The 19143-nt window shown below is 49.9% G+C and overlaps 1 protein-coding gene and 1 long non-coding RNA gene across 2 annotated transcripts in view; one reads left to right on the top strand and one right to left on the bottom strand.

The window, feature by feature from the left end:
• Positions 1-9551, top strand: part of LOC142435585 (uncharacterized) — a 41073-nt gene extending 31522 nt beyond the window's left edge. The window contains exon 3 of the long non-coding RNA XR_012781581.1: positions 5042-9551. This is a non-coding gene — a long non-coding RNA (uncharacterized LOC142435585). The remainder of the gene's footprint in view (positions 1-5041) is intronic.
• Positions 196-18408, bottom strand: LOC142435582 (uncharacterized). The gene is made up of 5 exons (XM_075539813.1): positions 18113-18408; positions 16301-16543; positions 6269-6395; positions 5051-5198; positions 196-3972 (listed from the first exon to the last, which is right to left on the bottom strand). Exons 2-5 carry the CDS (start codon positions 16301-16303, stop codon positions 2010-2012), a joined length of 2241 nt encoding a protein of 746 aa, XP_075395928.1. The 5' UTR covers positions 16304-16543; positions 18113-18408; the 3' UTR covers positions 196-2009.
• Positions 18409-19143: the final 735 nt, after the last annotated feature.

Raw genomic sequence — 19143 nt, 5'->3', positions numbered from 1 at the left:
ATTATGCTACCCTCCGGGGTAATGGAGACTCAAATCTAAAGGTTAGTGAGTCTTCACTCCACTCACTGCTGCCTCCAAGGGTTCCCCCCTCAGTAACCCGACCCCTAATAAACTCTGGTCTGACGACATGGCGTAGCCAGCTGCTACCGCTGTCTGATTATCGAATGCCATCAGAACAGAAACACCGCAATGGCATGGCTTTAGTAAACACAATTTATTAGTTTAGGAATTTATCACTCTGTATTCAGGGTTCCACCTTTAAGAGATTCCTATCCCTGACAGTGCCGGGGAAGGGCCTTTGTCTCAGCTTGTGTGGGCCCAGCATTCCTTGGAGACTCCATGTGTCTTTTCAAAATGGGTTAACATTCAGGATCAGAACCACTCAACAGGGAGGGAGGGGAAAAAAAAAGAGGACCTGATGCAAAGGGCTTAAGTGGAGAGCAAATGCTTTGAAAATGATTAGGGCAAAGAATGTACAGATGTGCTTTATACAATTGATGTATGTATATGTATGGATTGTGATTAAGAGTTGTATGAGCCCCTAATAAAATGTAAAAATAAGAGAAACGAGTAAAGGTGAAGATATTAACCATTATGTTTCATCTGAAAGTAAAGAAAAGGGTTTTAAATTGAGGATAGGTGCATTTCTCTTGGGAAATCAACCCATTTTTATGCTCACCTGAGCTCAGTAGCCCATGATAAGACCAGAGGGAAGCGCTTTCATTCACTGTCCCTGGACTCTAGTTTAATGAGTCATGTGAAATTGTTCCTTGTGCGAAGATAATGTATATATATATATATATATATATATATGAGAATTTAAAGGATTATTATACACTTGTAATCTCTGATCATTAAAAATTAAGGAGATTTGTCAAAAAAAAAGTTTAAAAAAAAAATAACCACTCAACAAAGACCTCTCAAGGTAGTGTTACAACGCGCTCCTCCTGGGTCTGGGAGGGTCTCCGCTCAGTTCTCCTCAGTCCAATTCTCAGGCTTCATTCGGGGTCTTCTTTCTTGGCAGGAATGAGGGCCCCATCTCTGCCTGCTTCTCTCCCTATTCATTCTTGTAAGATAAAGGGTGACTCAGGTAAGGGCATGATTTGTCTTACCCCTAGGAAAGAGGGGATCATGTATAACCCATCTTAATCCTGCCTAATTAACAAAACGAACAACGCACTACTGTTAACATGGGTGTTACAATATATCAATACTCATATAACCCAATATAACAATTTACAATATATCACAAAATGGAGGGTAATTACATCAGATTACAAGCTAGAGGACAACCACGTAATACTAGTATCACATCACAGCCAAGATGACACATAGTTTTGTGGGAACCAGACATAACAGGGAAATACAAACAGATCTGATTAAAAGAAAAACTTAGGAACAGCATTTGTTCTTAATTCAAGAATTGTCTGTAGTATTATAAAAAAACTTAATAATTAAAGGGTAACGAGGAATAGTTATGCTTAGCATAGTCACAATGAGTAAGCAAAGAAGGACAGACATATCACTTGGTAAACAGTAACATCATCATAGTTAATACTTGAGAAGACCTTAAAATTATTAAGTCAAAGTATAAGAACCAAAATATTTACAGGCTCATTAATGCTCTACAATGAACTTACTACTTACAAAAAGAACAAGTTTACAATAAGAAGTGTGTTAAATATGAAATCAAACAAAGCACCATCACATCAAATACAAGATGTCTATTTAACTATATGTAAATAGCAATAACAACAACATCTAAACACATAAAATATTTGTAAGCACGCTTCCCGGCTGCTTTGTTTTATTAGCCAAAGGTTTCAAGAAAGCTAAAGTTTATCTTAGACTCAACAAATACCTAAGGACCGTTTCACAGATAGAGTGAAACTGTCATTTCTTCAAAGGTCATAGCATTGATTCTAATGAACCTGGTTGTTTGATGATACTGGTTTGTGGATCTTTCTCCCTCCCCTCATAGAAGATTTTCAGAAATGTTCTATTTGCAATTATATCAGTAAGGGCACAATGTCCCACTTCTGACTGGGCGTTTCTCCACTGTGCGTTCGTATATGTGAAGTGAGGTGTGCAGCTTGTCTAAAAGTCTTGCCACAGGCCTTACATCCGTACGGCCTCTCTCCGCTGTGAATTCTTCTATGTATCGTGAGCTTTGAAGTCTGACTGAAACCTTTCCCACAGTCCTGACATTCGTAAGGCCTCTCTCCGCTGTGAGTTCGCATATGTGTCGTGAGGGAATAAACCTGACTGAAGCCTTTCCCGCATTGCTCACATTTGTAAGGCCTCTCCCCACTGTGAGTCCTTATGTGCGTGGTGAGGACTGAAGGGCGGCTAAAGCCTTTCCCACAATCCGTACACTTATAAGGCCTCTCCCCGCTGTGAGTCCGCATGTGCCTAGTGAGGCCTGAGAAACAACGGAAGGCTGTTCCACACTCCTTACACTTAAAGGGTTTCTCTCCACTGTGCGTTCTCTTATGCATAGTGAGGGCCGAAGATGAACTGAAGAATTTCCCACACTGCTTACACTCGTAAGGACTGACTCCACTGTGAGTTCTTTTGTGCTGAGTCAGAGACGAGGCACGACTGAAGGCTCTCCCACATTCTGTGCATTCATAAGGCCTTTCTCCACTGTGGGTTTTTACGTGTCTGGTAAGGTTTGAAGAACGCCGAAAGGTTTTCCCACATTCCCTGCATTCATAGGGCCTCTCCCCACTGTGAGTTATTGTATGTTTAGTGAGGGCTGAGGCCTGACTGAAGATTTTCCCACATTCTTGACACTCGGAGGGCCTGTCTTTACTGTGAGTTCTTTTATGTGTAATGAGCGCTGAATAATAACTAAAAATTTTCCCACACTGCTTACACTCATAAGACCGCTCTCTAATGTGGGTTCTTCTGTGCACTGTAAGGGCAGAGTAAAAGCCAAAGGCCTTGCCACAATCTTTACACTCATAAAGCTTGCTTCTGTTATGAGATTTTAAATGGGAAGTGAGGTGTGCGGCCTGACCAAAGGCTTTCCCACACTGCTTACACACGTAAGGCCTCCCCCCGCTGTGAGTCCTTTTATGCGTAGTGAGGGAGGAGGAGTAACTGAACACTTTCCCACATTCCTGACATTCGTACGGCCTCTCTCCGCTGTGGGTCCGCTTATGCGTGGTGAGGTTGGAGGGCTGCCTGAAGGTTTTCCCACATTCCTTACACTCGTACGGCCTCTCTCCGCTGTGAGTGCGCTTGTGTGTCGTGAGGTGCGCGGCCTGAATGAAGGTTTTCCCGCATTCCTGACACTCGTACGGCCTCTCCCCGCTGTGGGTGCGTATGTGTGTGGTGAGGGAGGAGGAGAACGTGAACGCTTTCCCGCATTCCTTGCATTCGTACGGTTTCTCTGACGTGTGGATCCTGTGATGTGTAGTGAGCGCCGAGAAATAAGTAAAGGTTTTCCCACATTCTCTACACTCATACGGCTTATCTCTCTTATGCATTTTTTTACGCAAAATGAAGGACAAAGGAGTACGGGTTTTAGAGTATCTTTTACAATTATGCTTATGATCCCTCATGTGCGTCCAGAAAGAGGAGAAAGTACAGAAATCCTGTCCGCACTCATTACAGATGAAGCACTTCTCCTCGGTGAGCGCCGTCACGGGGTTCCTGAGGGCCGAGATGCAGAGGAAATCCTTCTCCCATTTATGCGATTTTTTCCCTTTGAGAGTGGTCATGTGAGCGTGATAACGGCCGGCTTCTCCACATTCCTGATCTCTGCAGGTGTTCCATCCACTGTGGGGTCTAGTAGGGCGACTGCAGGATGATGGATCCGCGAAGTCTCTTCCAGACTCACGGTGGTCAAAGGGTTTTCCTTCTGGAACATTTCTTTGTGTTTCACTGAGATGCGGGATCCAGCTCAGGGTTTTCCAATCCTGATTCCCTTCGCTGTTTTCCAGGAGGCTCTCCACTGTGGGACTTCTGTTGAAAATAAGCGGCAGGCGGTTGGACATGCGTTTGTTCTCATTTCACCAGCACCAAACACCGTGACTGTGCATGGTGATTACCCTCTTTGGCATCCTGTTCACAGTGACAGCATCTCACAATCATACCACTGCACCATGCCTGGCTTTTTAAAACACAAGGCTTTCGGATAACCGTGCACTACTCAACTCTGCATCAAACACTACTTATGTGGTTTACAGTTTTTAAAAAATGCTATAAGGAAAGTAAACAAAACACGCTAAGAGTGAACCTGAAACAATTCAAGGAAATTGTCTATTTTCTTTTGTGTGTGTGTGTGTAAAGTTTCTATTTTCTTACCATGCCATTCTTCCTTTGAAATTTCTGTAGGTCCCTTATATTTGGAAGTTCTCTGAACACAAAATCCAACCACTATGATTATATATTAATATGCAAGCATAAAACTATGTGTGCCTAAACATAGTAGTCAGTATATATAGCTGGGCTTTGAACTCATTGGTGTGCCAATTGCCAACATAAATTAGGGAAACATATTTTGAATAGAGCCTGTATCTGCTAACGCTTAGATTTTGACTGAATTGGGAAGCAAACAGCCCTGTGCCATGGATTTCAATGTCCCAATCTTCACAATTGTGCCGATAAACCAGTCTCCTGCGTGGGCTTTTGAAGTCCCAGGAACTTAATTTGACCTTGATCTGAAAGAGGAGCTTGCTGGGTGGACTCTGAAGAGTGGCACACCCTCCAGGCAGCAGACGGTATCCACATGGGAGTGGGACATCGCTGAGTGCGTCTCCCTGTGATCAAAAGCCGAGAAGTGACTATATCCGGCTACTAATCAGTGAGGAAGCTACAGTCATTTACTTGAACAATTACTGAACCGTCCTGAACACGTTCAAAGCCCCAGCACATGTAAATAAACGTGACTGGAAGCAAAAGTTTACGGGAAAATCGAATTAAGAGAATTTTTCCACAAACTTCTTCCAGCTCCCTCATAAGTATGTGGGTTTTAATGTCATGAGACCTTGAGTTTCACCTTGAATTCTCTGTGTTTTTTTCTTATTTGAAGGACACTCACCCCAAGAATCTCCCTTGGCTGTGATGCTGGTCTCTGTTGTCAGGTGATGGGGAGCGCTCCGCTGAGACGGAGGACCTGGTGTTGCTCCTCGTGAACCTCACCGTCTTATGCTCACGGGGAAGCTTTTCATCACTCAGGTTCTGCGAGACTGACTCAGCCATTCCAGGTGAGGTTGACAACACGACACAAGAAGGACGGGAAACGGAAGGAAAGAAAGAGGACTGGTTTTGCAGGAGCCCTAGTGGTGCCGTGATTACAGCTCGGGCTGCTAACTCAAAGTCAGCAGTTCAAAACCAGGAGCAGCTCTACAGGAGACAGTTGAGGTTTTAAAGCTCCATATAAAAGAGTTACAGCCACAGAAACTGACGGGGGCAGTTCTAGTCTGTATTACAAGGTCCCTCATGAGTTGGCACCAACTTGATGTCTGGGAGAACTTGAGCAAAGACACAGCCTTATTACAGTATGTCACCAGTTTGGTGATGGTGAAGAAGGAAGTTACTGGAAAATACTTCCATGAGGATTGAAAGTTATGGCTACATTAATAGGTGTAGCACAACTCCTACTGTCCACTGCCATCGACTCAATTTCAAATTAAGAGTAAAATTCTCTTTTGGGGTTTTCAAGGTTATATATAAACCAGAGGTTCTTAAACAACTTGCCGTACTGTCCTCTTCCCAGAAAAAAAAAACCACTCAATGTCAATCGGGCAGCTGAAAACTTTTGTATGGTACTCCCGTAATCGAGGTTAAAGCGTGGGCATCTGCTTTTCAGGCCCTCCTGGAGCTGTCAGGGTGCTCAGGGAGAAATGTACATCACGCGGGGAACACAGCAAAGAACAATTAAATTGTATTTTTCTGAAACTGAGCCGAAACTTTGCTTTCTGGGGTCTTAAAGATGGGTAAGTGTGAGTTTATTAAACCTATCCCAAGAAAACTCTCCATGAGATCCCCAAACACAAATTTCCTAGTGCCCTAAGGTGACCCGAAGCCAATGCTCACACTTAGCGAACTTGAAGAGAAGTGTTTCTCATCAAAGGAGAGAGTTCGCTTGGATATAGGAAGCTTTATTCTTCATGACTCCACAGCCCCAGAGAGCAGATCTTGCTTATTTAAAAATCCATCCCCACTCTTCATTCCATACAATGAGGGGCAACCCTGATAAAGAAAACTCTCTCCTTCCCTCCAGGATGACGCTGTTTTAAAACATGCGCATTCTTACCCACGGAGGCCAGGTTCCTCAAGGTCTCCATCATCACTTCCCGGTACAGCTTCTTCTGGGCAACATCCAGCAGCGCCCACTCCTCCTGGGTAAAGACCACGGCCACGTCCTCAGCAAACAGTGAGTCCTAAAATATCACACACATTCGAGATCAGCGAGGTCCCATGTCTCCCTCAGTCAACAAGAAGGAAGGCCAAGCAAATAACCGTCGGGAGCTGAGAGTCAGCAGGGACCTCACACGAGGGTCTGCGTTCTAGCCGGGTCCACTGCAGGGGACGCCATCCAGACACGTTCACCTCCCCACTGATGGAAGCCTGTCCCAGAGCCGCAGCCCCTGAACTCATCAGTCCCTGAGAACCACAACAGAAGAGGGCCGTGAGGCTTGCGCTCAGGAAGACTCCGACGCAGCATTAGAGAACCATCTCCTTGTGCTTCGCTCCACGACTGGGAAGGGAAAAGGAGCCGTTCTGGAAACTCCCAAGAAAGTTCGGCTCTCCCTCATAAGACCTGCCCTCGGAGACCCAATTTCACCAGACTTGAGCTGACCAGCAAGGCGCTGTGGTGGCACAGTGGATTGAGCAAAAGGGTGCTAACTGTGGAGGGAGGTCAGATGCTCACAGGCATCCTCCCTGAGGGTGATCAGTTGCCAGACTGCAGTGCCCCCACTCCCTGCTGTTGAGGACAATGGACAGGCCTGCAGTCACCTATTTGGTTCCTGTAGGTGGGGTTACACCCTACTGATAATGGTTCCCATGGAGACCCAGAGAACAGGTCAAAGTTGAGCTGCCATCCTAAACCTAGGATCCACCCATGTTGTCACATGTAAACCCCAATCCCTCCTCTTCCTATTGCATGTAAATTCCTAGATTTCCCCCGTCATTGCTGTATAACCTGTATGCAACCCCTTCCTGTGAGGTATGTCTTTACCTGCAATTAGTGGGCTTGCACGTCCTCAAAAGTATACAGACCTGGGTTAGCAAGAGAAAGAGCTCTCCCTCCCTCTCGGCTCCTCCCTTGGCTTCTTGTCGGTTGCCCCTCTCCTCTCCCTTCCTTGTTCCCTAGTCCTCCTCCCCCTCCCCTTCTCTCCATGTGGACCACCAAGCGGGGCTGAGGTGAGCACTGCTGCCACGAAACGTGTCTGACTCCATTACTTGACTCTGTTATCTCTCATGCGCTCGATGGCTTTAATGTAATATTTATATATCTCAACCGTACAACTGTGCTACTTGGGCTGGCCCCACCTCAAACCACAGCTAACCACAAGGTCAGCTCTTCAAACCCACCAGCTTCTCTGCAGGAAAAAAAAGATAAGACTGCTTGTTCCCATAAAGATCTACACTGGAGGAGAGTCAAGATATCGTCCAAGTAAAATCGCCCACCCGATGCTCCTCTCGGTAGGTCAGAAAATTAAGAGGCCAACATTGGGAGTCTGGGTCTGAAAACAGATTTAGTGTACCAGGTCTGATCCAGACCTCCCAGTTAGATTTTCCTCCACGGAGTGATACGAGAACTCGCTGAAATGCTCTAAATTCACCATGTCTACCATCAGAGTGCTCCACTAATCCCTCACCAGGTCCAGTGGGATGGTGTCCACCACCCCTTCCAGTGGACAAGATCCCAGACCCACAGCATGCAGTAATTTCCCCACACTGCTGCCTAAAGGTGGTCATAATCCGAGGCTCGCAGAGAGGCTCCCAGAACTAGGCCAAAGCCCTCACACCAGAGTTCCCCTCTCTGCTGTCCATCCCACTCCTGCATTCCGGGGCTTTGCATCATCCCTCCCCAGCCAGGAACGGAGTGACAACATCAGCCATCCCCTTACCCACTCTCCCCAGCTCCACGCCTGCCAGCGTGGGCAACAATAGATAATTAAGACACTAACTTGCCACAATTAAAGAGACCCTGGGATATTTACTCGTACTGTCTGCAGAGCTGTGCAGGAGAGAGCCGGGGGTGACACAGGAGTGCAGCCGGGGGAGAATTCAGATCTAGTTAGCCCCAAACCTACTTGGCTAATTTAGTCCCCCTTCCCTGGGGGACATGATACCAGGGCACCCCACAAAAGAAATATTTTTTTTCTTTTAAAATCCAGTATAAAAAGAAAAAAAATTTCCAACCCATTATAAAAAGAAAAACATTTTAAAACACTTTCAATTCCAGGCTGCGTTCCTTTGTGTAACGCTGAATGTAAATCACCAGAAACATGGTCCATTAGCATAACATCAACCTAACAACACAGGAAGAACTCTAATTCCCAGATCACAGCTTAGGATTTTAACACAACAAACCAGGAAAAGCCAACAATTTCACATGGAGAGTCAGAACTAACTACCACGAGAAAAGAAGAAAGTAATCCAACTGAAAAAGGGGGAGCGGGCAAGGATGCCCTTGCCCCCACTTCTATTCAACACCAGACTGGAGGTCCTCGCTAACAACATAAGGCAGTGGAAGGACATTAAAGGAAGTGAGACTATCGCTATTTGGAGATGACATGATTCTGTGCATTGAAAGCTCCACACAGGAGTACTGGCAGCGACAAAGGAATATGGAAGAGTGGCCGGGTACAAGATCAACAGACAGAAGTCTACTGGTTTGCTATATAAGTCAGGCCAGACCAAACAGCAGTGCCAATAGCCAAGAACAAATAGAAATATCTAAGTATATATCTAACAAAAAAATTAAAGAGTTAAACAAGGAAAACTACAGAACCCGACTATATAAAACCAAAACTGATCCCCACAAATGGAAGAGACTCCATATAGCAAAGGTGTCGATCTAGTTCTGATGCTCTCCAGATTGAAATAAAAGCAACCTTCTTCAAAGAACTGGAAAAACTGACCACCAACTTCACATGGAGAGGGAAGAAGCCCCGAATTGGCAGAGAACTCCATGAGAAGAAGGACAAGGTCGGAGGGCTCCCCTTAGCTGACTTTCACACCTACACAGCCGCAGAGGTCAAAGCAGCGTGGTACTGGAATAATGACAGAGACTCAGACCAATGGAAAAGAATCCTACCTTGCAAGTCTGACTAGACCAGAGGACGTACACTGGTACAGATGGGAACTGGAAACACAGGGGATACAGGGCGGATGATCCCTTCAGGAACATTGGTGATATTGGGAGGGCATAGAGAGGGTGGGTTGGAAAGTGTGAACTGATTTCAAGGATCTACCTGTGACCTCCTCCCTGGGGGACAGACAACAGAAAAATGGGTGAAGGAAGACATGGGACAGTGTAAGATATGACAAAATAATAATTTATAAATTATCAAGCGCTCATGAGGGAGGGGGAGTGGGGAGGGAGGGAAAAAAATGAGGACCTGATGCCAGGGGCTTGGGTGGAGAGCAAATGTTTTGAGAATGATGAGGCAACGAATGTACAAATGTGCTTTACACAATTGATGTGTGTGTGCATTGTGATAGGAGTTGTATGAGCCCCTAATAAAATGATTTAAAAAAAAACACCTGTGTGCTTTGAAAGACTTCACCAAGAGAACCCACAGCCTGGGAGAGGATTTTTAGCAGTGATACAACAGAAAAAAGGCTTATTGCTAAAATCTACAATACCCTCCTTGTCTGCAAAAAGAAGAAAACAGATAACCCCCCGAGGAAGTGGGCCAAAGACCTGAAAAAAAGTTTCCGTAGGGAGGAGACCTGAATGGTCAATAAACATATGAGAAAATGCTCCCAGTCATCAGCCATCCGAGAAACGCAAATTAAAACAAGCACAAGGCACCACCTCATGGACAGCCAACATCAGAGCAAGAACTGTCGGAGGGGATGTGGCGAGACAGGAACTCCCCTCCACTGCTGGTGGTCGTGGAGATACACACGGCCTCTGAGAAAATAACCTGGCTCTGTTTACAGCAAATGGAAATAATTACCTTATGACCCAGCTATCATTACCCAGGGGAGGTAAGAAATCATCCTTGACCAGTCATCTGCGCTCCAGTGTTTACTGCAGCACAACTCACAGCCACAAAGACTTGGAAGCCACCTAAATGCCCAACGAGCGGATTAGAAAACTGGCAGACACACACAACGGCGTACCAGGCGTCGCTCAGAAGCACATGAAGCACAGCGTCTCATGGGAAGAGGAGGAGGAGGAGATGATGTTTAGCGACGTCAGCCGATCACAAGACGAGAAGCACGACATAAGGCCTGGGGGGTGACGATAGTCAGCACACGGGTACAGAAACACAGCCGCCATCTCACAATCTACGGGCTGAGGTTCAGGCAACTGGGCAGGGAGGGGGCAGACCAAGCCCAGGGCTGTACATGCCATTCCAACACACAGAGGGGGAAGGGGTGGGGGAGCGAGAAAGGGGGGGAGACGATGCCCTGACAGAGCAGGGCACTAATCCGCCAAGGGGGAGGGTACTGTGTATGTCTCCCCCGACATGGGCGTGCGTGCGCAGACCCCCCCCCCACCACAGAGTGCCAAACCTTGAGGGCAACGTAACCACATGGAGCAACTCATGGACAGACAGGGCTACAGGGCCGGCCCCAGTCAGAGCCAAACTGACCACCTCCCTGGAAATATGTGCTGCAGAAGACAGCACTGGACCTACATGTTGGGGAGAAGGGCTGGCCTGCCATGACCGCACAGAAGCAAACCAAGAAAGAAAAAGAGAGAGGGGGACTAGACCCATGCTGGCACACCAAGCTCTGAGGACGACGTCCCTGCACGGAGCTGCTAAGGCAGAGAGGATGTAGGGCTGACAACAGATCTCGACATGGTGTCCCCTTGCTGGAGCACACCGAGACAGAGGACAAAACTGGGGACACACGGCAGGGAGTGAGTCTGGTCTGACTGCCCGCCACAGTGGGGTCAATCAAGAACGGAACAGAACAGATCAGCAAGGGGAGCAAAGCCAAGCCATAAACCCCTGAGGAGAACCCATAAGGCGTCAGGTTAGGAGGGGCAGTTCCCAGAACCCCCAGGATCAGTGGGGAGTTAGTCACAAAGGTCAGAGGACAGACCAGGATTATGTGTGCCTTTCCAGATTTTATTTTGCTAGTTGTTTTTCTCTTTTTATTCATTCTTTTGTCTTGTCTCCGTAATTGTTGCTTTGCCTCCCTAGCTGTGAGACAGGCATGGGAAGCAGGCTTGAGGAGAGAGCAGCAGGGCCGATGGTTCTGGAGGGACTTGGGGGGAGGAGCAAGCAGGGGAAGGGAGCAGGGAGCTCACAACACCATAGACAGGGGAACAACTAGGGAATTAAAATCAACCACAAGGGGGGGATGTAGGGATCCCGGGGATGTTAAAGCAACAGCAACCGAGCGAAGAGAAATCACTAAGAGGCAGATGAAGGGCGAGCATGATGGTGGAGCAGGAGGAAGGTAAAGGAAACAGAGGAGAGACCTAGGAAGCAAAGGTATGGATAGAGGTATAAACATAGGTGTACATATGTAAATATCTCAATTCATAAACATAGAGGTATTGGCCTACGTACATGTATTGACATGGCAATACAGTGAGGAAGTAGACAGCCTTTGGGCCTCTGCTCAAGCCCTGCCTTAACAGAAGAACACCTTGTTCTAACAACCTGGCATTCTGTGATGCTCACCCTCCCAACATGACCACTGAAGTCAAAATGGTCCGTATGCAAATGTGGTGAGGAAAGCTGATGGTGCCCGGCTATCAAATGATACAGTGTCTGGGTTTTAAGGGCTTGAAGTTGAACAAGCAGCCATCTAGCAGGGAAGCAACAAGGCCACATGGAAGAAGCACGTCAGCCTGTGAGATCATGAGATGTCAATGGGATCAGGTAACAGGCATCAGAAAACCCAAACAACAAAAACAACGTGTTGTTGAGAACGAGGGGGGGTGGGAGCAGAGACCCAAAATCCATCTGTAGACAATGGGACATCCCTTCACAGATGGGTCACAAGGAAGGGATGAGTCAACCAGGGTGCAGTACAGCACCGATGAAGCACACAATGTTCCTCTGGTTCTCTGACACTTCCTCACACACACACACCCCACTATCATGACCCCAGTCCTGCCTTTCAGTTCTGGCTAGACCGGATCATGTGCACTGGTCAGATAAGAGCTCATGATACATGAAATCCAGGTCAGATAAACCCCTCAGGTACAGAAATGGGAGGAGCAATACCAGGAGGGCAGAGGAAGTGGTTGGGGGGAGGTATGCAGGGAAGGGGGTACTGATCGCAGTGATAGACACATAGCACCCCCTTCCCTCAGGGGGGCAAACAAGAGAAACTGTGGGGGGAAATGGAGACAGCAATAGGTGCAAGATATGAAAATAATTTATAATTTACCAAGGGGTCATGCGGGCGGGAGGGGTGAGGGAGAGAAAAAAGAGGAGCCGATTCCAAGGACTCAAATAGAAAGAAAAGGTTTGGAGAAGGACAATGGCAACATATGTACAAATGACACAGTTGATACCTGGATAAGAGGTGTGTGAGCCCCCAATTAAAGGATCTTTATACAAACAATGGTTTACACTGCTGGGTAACTTGGGAAGCTGTGTTTTATAGGGTCCCTAAGCATCCCCATCCACTTGACTCCGTGTCTTTACTTTGATGTGAACCGACCTGGAGTGGGGGGCACCCAGTTTCAGTCCAATCTAGGGTTCGGCTCTCACCACAGCGAGTGAGGGGGGGCATCAGAGAAACCCCCAGACACAGGCTCCCGGGAGACTGAGATGTAACTTTAGAATACCAGGTGTCCCTCTGGTCCACAGTTTACACCGGGTTCTTGGAAACAACAGGATCATAGAAAGCAGTAGAAACAGCAGAATTTCAGAAGAGCCAACATAATACCAAAAACAATAAAGTTCAGAGACTGACCCTCCAGCGCTTTCACGACTAGCTCTGAAGATACAGTAATCGGGACAGTGAGACAGACAGACACACACACACACAGTCATTCAACGAAACAAGAGTCTACCTGATCAGACACGGGCAGACCGGGTGCCTCTGGGCACTTAATTGGGGGCAGTTAGAATCGCTGACCCACAGAAGCGGAGCTCAGTGCGTCTGAGCTGAGGCTTACTGGACAGAGGTGCCTCTGGACACTTCTTGCAGGGAGCTGGGTTTGCTCACACACAACTCTCTAACATCCTCCATAAACCCTTCAATCATGAAGGTGTCTGTGCGTTCCTCTGTACCCCTTGCCATGGGCATTAGAAACTAGAGATCACAATTAAGGCAACACAGGTCGTGTGACTGTTTGGAAACACTGAAAGCAGGGGGTGGGTGGATAAATTGGACTCCATTCAAATTAAAAACGGTTCCCTCCGTTCTTAGTCCCCCCAAACGGCTTACACACCCGTGCTACGTCAAACACACTGTGGGGAAAACGAACAGACAAGCCGAACGCCAGCAGACCAGCTTAATCAAATGCGTCGGTAACATGCAGGATCGGCGGTCAACACGGAGCGCCCTCGTGAGGTAAACGGCGTGGACCTGAATGCTAATGTAAAGACGTGTCGTTTGAGCGACCAAACCAAACCAACAACAACAAAATCACTGGCCCCGAGTCGGCCCTGACTCACAGGGAACCCCCCGTTGGACAAGGCAAAGTGAACTCTGTGGGCGTCCCAGGCTGCACATCTTCACAGGACAAGACAGCCTCGTCCTTCCCCCGAGCCCACCAACTACCATTAAAATAAGGAGCTGAGACCTGCTTGCACAAAGACGACACCCCAGAAGCAGCGAGCCCACAGTTCCGCTCTGTACTGCCCGGGGCCACCGCTAGTCAGGACGGACTCAACCCAAAAGCAGGCTGGCTTCTCTTGTTCAAAACATACAAAGAATTCTTAAAATCCCACAGTAAGGGAGCCGAAAATCAACTGGAAAATGAGGTGCGTGAGAGGAGACCACCCACGGATCTTGGAGAAACGGCAATGACAGCAGGACACGTGGATTAAAATGGCCAACTCCCCAAACCACCGCCAAGATGTTAAACCACCAAAACAACGAACCCCCTGCCCTCGAATCAGCTTCTGTCCCACAGAGACCCCAACCAGCAGGGGCAACCGCCCCCTGCGGGTCTCCAAGACTGCAGCTCATTACGGGAGAGGAAAGAGAGGCCATTCTACCCAGGACACGCTGGGGGTTTCCAACTGCTGGCCTCCTACTGGCAGCCAAGGCAGGACCACGGGGCCAGGGCTGCTGTGTGGCCAAGGGGCTGGGGGCGCACTGGGATCTTCCGTACGTGATAAGAGTGGACACGGGAGACTGTGTGTTAGCCACGTCCTATCGAGTCCTCACACACAGAGCGCCCTGATGCACACAGGTTTCTGTCAGTGACGCCGGATCCACCCTGGCGATCACTGTCCTGCAAGCAGCCCCCAAGCACTGCGACCGGGAAAGCCGAGTTCCTGGGCAGGAGGAAGTGGGGTCAGATGCGAACAATGTCCGTTCCACAGTCCCTCTACACTCGAACTGCTCAACCATAGAAAATCTGCTTATTAGAAACACAGACAAGCTAAAAGTCACAGAAGCTAAACAAATCTCAATGCGCCTAAAACCTGTCACTGCAAAAGTCGGAGAACTCACTGAAGTCCAGGGCTGGTGGCTCCGCAGTCAGCAAGAGCACCTTCCTTCCATCCGGCGCGCACAACGCACACACCCAGGGCTGCTTCAGATCGCAGAAACATTAACTTATTTCCAAATTATGTCGTCCCCCAGGGACTTTTTGTTCCTCACACCACTTCAGACTTTCTCTTCCCCAAACTAAAAGGATGTTTGAAGGGAAGGTGAAAATAAATGAATAAATACAATAAAAGGAAATGTGGAATTTGAAACCCCTTGGAAGCCCAAACTGCTGTCTTAAGGAAATAGAAATCGAACACGACAGATTTCCTAAAGGATTAGCGAGATGGAAAGGTCATCGACGTAGACGGAGGGCAACGTTGAAAAATAACAGCTTTGATGATTTCATGTCTGTTCCAACACTAATTTCCGCTTGTCCTCATTTACACAGACGCAGGAATCTCTATGGACCTTCTCAAGATTTCAATAAGCCCTAGAGTCACTTTCAGGTCAGTTAAAAGAAACAAACCTCTCAATTTGAGAAGTTGATACAAGGAGGGGGGGGGGGCTTCTAAAAGTGGAAGAATTCCATGATCTTTCCATTGCATTTTTCTAGGAATCGTACGGGCAATTTTTACACAACTGTGTAAAAATTCTCAATAGGAATCATCTATAAATTGTCTTCCAGTGGAAACGACAGTCTCAAGAACATAAATACACACATTTCACGTGTTGAACTTCTCTGCCAAAATCAAGCCCTTTCCCTTGAGAGGCTAATTCGAGATGATGGAGAATAGGCACAGTGATGGGGATGGAATGGCAGCTCTAGTCATAGGTGGGAGCCCCAGACTTAGCCTGGGAGTCATGCTCTGCTCACACTTGAAAGCATCAGAGCTGAAGCATTCTGTCCTGGAGGAGAATCAATCCATCCATCCATCAACGAAAGGGACTGGACACTTCACGCAGATGAGGCTGGACTTACTTTGCAACGTCACACCTTTCGTGACATCAGGGGACCACAGACCACCCGGGACTCAGAAACAGACAAGGGCCACCCCCTGTGAGCGGTCACATGCTGTGAGATGGAGCTGAAGCTGCACAACTGCCCTTCAGAGAGCCTCCAGCGCCGGACAAGCTCAGCTACGTGCTGAGAGAAGGGGCAGGGACGGCTCTGGGGGAGCGGGTCTCAGCCTCCACACCCACAGCTGCTCCGCCCTCGGGCCCTGGACAGGGGACTCTGACATTCAACACAGAGCACTGAGACCCAGGGTGGGGGTGTCCTTGCCCCACGGGGCCGCTCTGAGTCACATGGGAACGGCTGACCTTGGCATCCAACTCGTGACCAGCCAGACGTGACAAGAGAAGGGCCCAACATCAGTGGAGCAGGGCCCCAGAACGCCGCCCAGGTCTTAGACCCGTGGTCTCCTCGGCCACCATCTTCATTCACGGAGAAGCCACAGCCCCAGCACACACCTGGTCCCCCAACCACTCACTCCCAGCTTCATGCCAGGTTCTTCACATGACTTACCATTTCTTTCCGCAGCTGCTGCAAGTCTCAGGGAACGGTGTCTCTAAGGCCGAGAAGCCACTCGGGAAGAGCGCTGGGTCTGGAAGCAGAGAGCACCGGGCAGTGCGGGAGCAGATGAAGGCTTGGTGCACACACCGGGCGTCCCTGCGGTGACCCTTCCCTGGGGTGAGACACTGGCCAGGTGAAGACCCCGGGGCTCCAGGTGCCGGGGCTGGACTAGCTCTCCCTGCAGACACCAGAGATCTGCAAAGGGAAACGGAGGACAGGAAGCAGTGTCCAGAGAGATGGCGTGTGGCCTCCTTCCAGGCGCAGGGCAGTGATCCACACGGAGCACGTCTGCCCTGGAAGGAGACCAGCCCCACCTGCAGAGCACAGCCCTGCCTTCTCCACACAGCTGCGGGGCCTCCTCTTCAGGCACCGAGATCAGACGTGGAGGGATTTGTTTAGGAGCAGGCTCAGCCAGGCTGGGAGGCTGGAAGCTACTTCCTCAGGGAGTACAGGGCCCGTGCAGGCATTCTGGGACCCCCACATCCCCGTCCCTGGAAGAACCGCACCGCACTCACTGCTCTGTGACAGGAACACGGGGGTTTCCAGGAAGGCCCCGTTGTGTCCCTAACTCTTCATGGTTGACTCGCCAATTTTTAATGACGTAATTGAAGTCCCTCCGCTGTGCTCTCCCGTTTCATTTCTGTCAGAGGACTGCAAGATGTCATCCGTCCTCCCGTTCATTTTATAACGAACATTTCATTCGTTCCTTGACCCCCCCCTTTGTTCTCAGTGACATGACCGGTCCCTAAGCTTTGGGGAAATCTGGGAGGATTCCTGAACACTTAGTATTTCAACCTGATAACGAATCAATTGACAAATAGATCAGAAAATGATGAAGCTTCCCCGAGGGCCGACCCCCTCCTCTGTTCCCTGTTCTTCCCACGCTGCCCCCCTCCATTGACTCTGGGGGGACCTGTACGCCTCCGTCTCCCCCGGAAGCCTTAGTCTCGCATTTCTTCTTGTCTCTAAAGGCGTGCTCCCTGTTGATTCACACCTGAATCTTATTTGCAGCAAACATCAGGTAGCTTGTTCCCTGCGTAGAATCTGAAGCCCAAAGCAAAATGTCTGAGCCCCAAATGCACACTCTTAGCAGATTCCTGGTTGATTCAAATGCACCCTCTTAGCAGATTCCTGGTTGATTCAAATGCACCCTCTTAGCAGATTCCTGGTTGATTAAAATGAACACTCTTAGCAGATTCCTGGTTGATTCAAATGCACCCTCTTTGCAGAGGGGCCGCAGAGGGGCAGCGACGTCAGCCCGACTCCCAGCGACCTGCCACGACCGCCTCCCCCAAGGCGAGCACACCAAACCCCCATTTCATTGTCTGAGCTGCGATCCCCAAGGGCGGGCTGACCGTGGGCTCCCCCCGCTCGGGACGGACGCACGCCTTCCCCGAGCGCCAGGACCGTGCACCCCGCTCTGCGGGCCCCGCTGTGCACCCCCTGCCCCCCCTCCCCCAAGTAACCGCAGCTCATTGGAACTACTGATCTGAATCGTCGCTTCCATCACCGTCCCCGTGCCGGGCCTGGTCCAGGGGTAGGTGACGTCATTGCAACCTTCCCCCTCCCTGCAGAAAAGCCCCCCCAGTGCACGCCCGTCCGTACAGGAGGCACGGTGCTTGCAGCCCCCAGTTGGGCGCCCAGCCCCCGGGGATCAACACCACCGGCTTCGACGCCATTGGCTCTCGCTGGACGTGCAGACCCAGCCCCTGCACGGGCCCCCCCGCCGGGCTCCCCCGGGCCGGGCGCCACCCGTGACCGCACCGAGACTCGCAGCTGCAGCCCGGCTCCTCGCGTCCGCGCAGCGCCCAGGCCGGGAAACCGCAGGGTGCCGGTGCCCACGGGCCACCGGGCGGGGCGCTGGGCCCACCGTGGACGCCGAGGAACGTCCACTCGCGCGGGAGGCTGCAAACCCCACTGCGTGACCAGCCTGCACGCCCCACTTCCGGCTCCGGGACGGTGGGCTCCGCACGCGACGATTTCCGGGCGGGAACAAAGAGGGCGCTGATTTGGGCCCCCCTCGCGCTAGGCCCGCGGCTGTCCGCACTTCCCTTAACGTCCAGGTTTTCTTTTCCGCGCGGATGGGCTCGGAAGCCCCTGGAGAAAACGTCTTCATTTAAAAAATATATAGAAATCAATCCTTTGCTTCCGCATAACAATTTCCCACATTGAGAATTTCCCTGCGCGCACACGCCCAGGCGGAACCATTGAACCCCACCGTCGCGCGTTCCACACGGACATGCTACAGTGGAACACCAACCAGCCTAGACACCGGAAGCGGAAGTGCACGTCCGCGTTCGGCAGCCGGGTTGGCGGGCGTCCCTGTTGGCGTGCGTACGCCGTGGACGCGGTCCCCGTCTGGGTCGGAAGCGCCGCCCGCGCCTCGCGCTCCCGGCCTAGGCTCCGGGGTGTCTTCTCCCGGGTCCGGCGCCCCCCGGAGCCCGGGGAGCAGCGGTGGAGCTGCGCGTCCCCAGGCACAGCGTCCCCGTGGGGGACGCAGAGGTGACAGGTGCAGGATCGGGCCGCTCTGTGCACTTCCCGCCTTCGTAGGTTCCAGGGTAAGTTCCAGCCTCAGCCCCAAATCTCAAGGCCGCAGCTCCCCGACACAGACAGAAAGACAGACAGACAGCGTCGCGCGGGCCCCTCTGGGGCATCAAGCACTTGGAATGTGGGTCCCTGCACGGCCCTCCCAATAATCTAATCGAATCTACAGGTAAAAATCCTAGTTTGCAGATTTAGTTGCTGTCCAAACTGGATGCTGCCCTCAATCATGATGACGATTTTTGAGCCCTTAC

The sequence above is a fragment of the Tenrec ecaudatus genome, chromosome Y (assembly GCF_050624435.1).
Source record: "Tenrec ecaudatus isolate mTenEca1 chromosome Y, mTenEca1.hap1, whole genome shotgun sequence".
Taxonomy (NCBI): domain Eukaryota; kingdom Metazoa; phylum Chordata; class Mammalia; order Afrosoricida; family Tenrecidae; genus Tenrec; species Tenrec ecaudatus.
The sequence above is the reverse complement of the archived record's forward strand: the minus strand, read 5'-3'. Positions and strand labels throughout refer to the sequence as shown.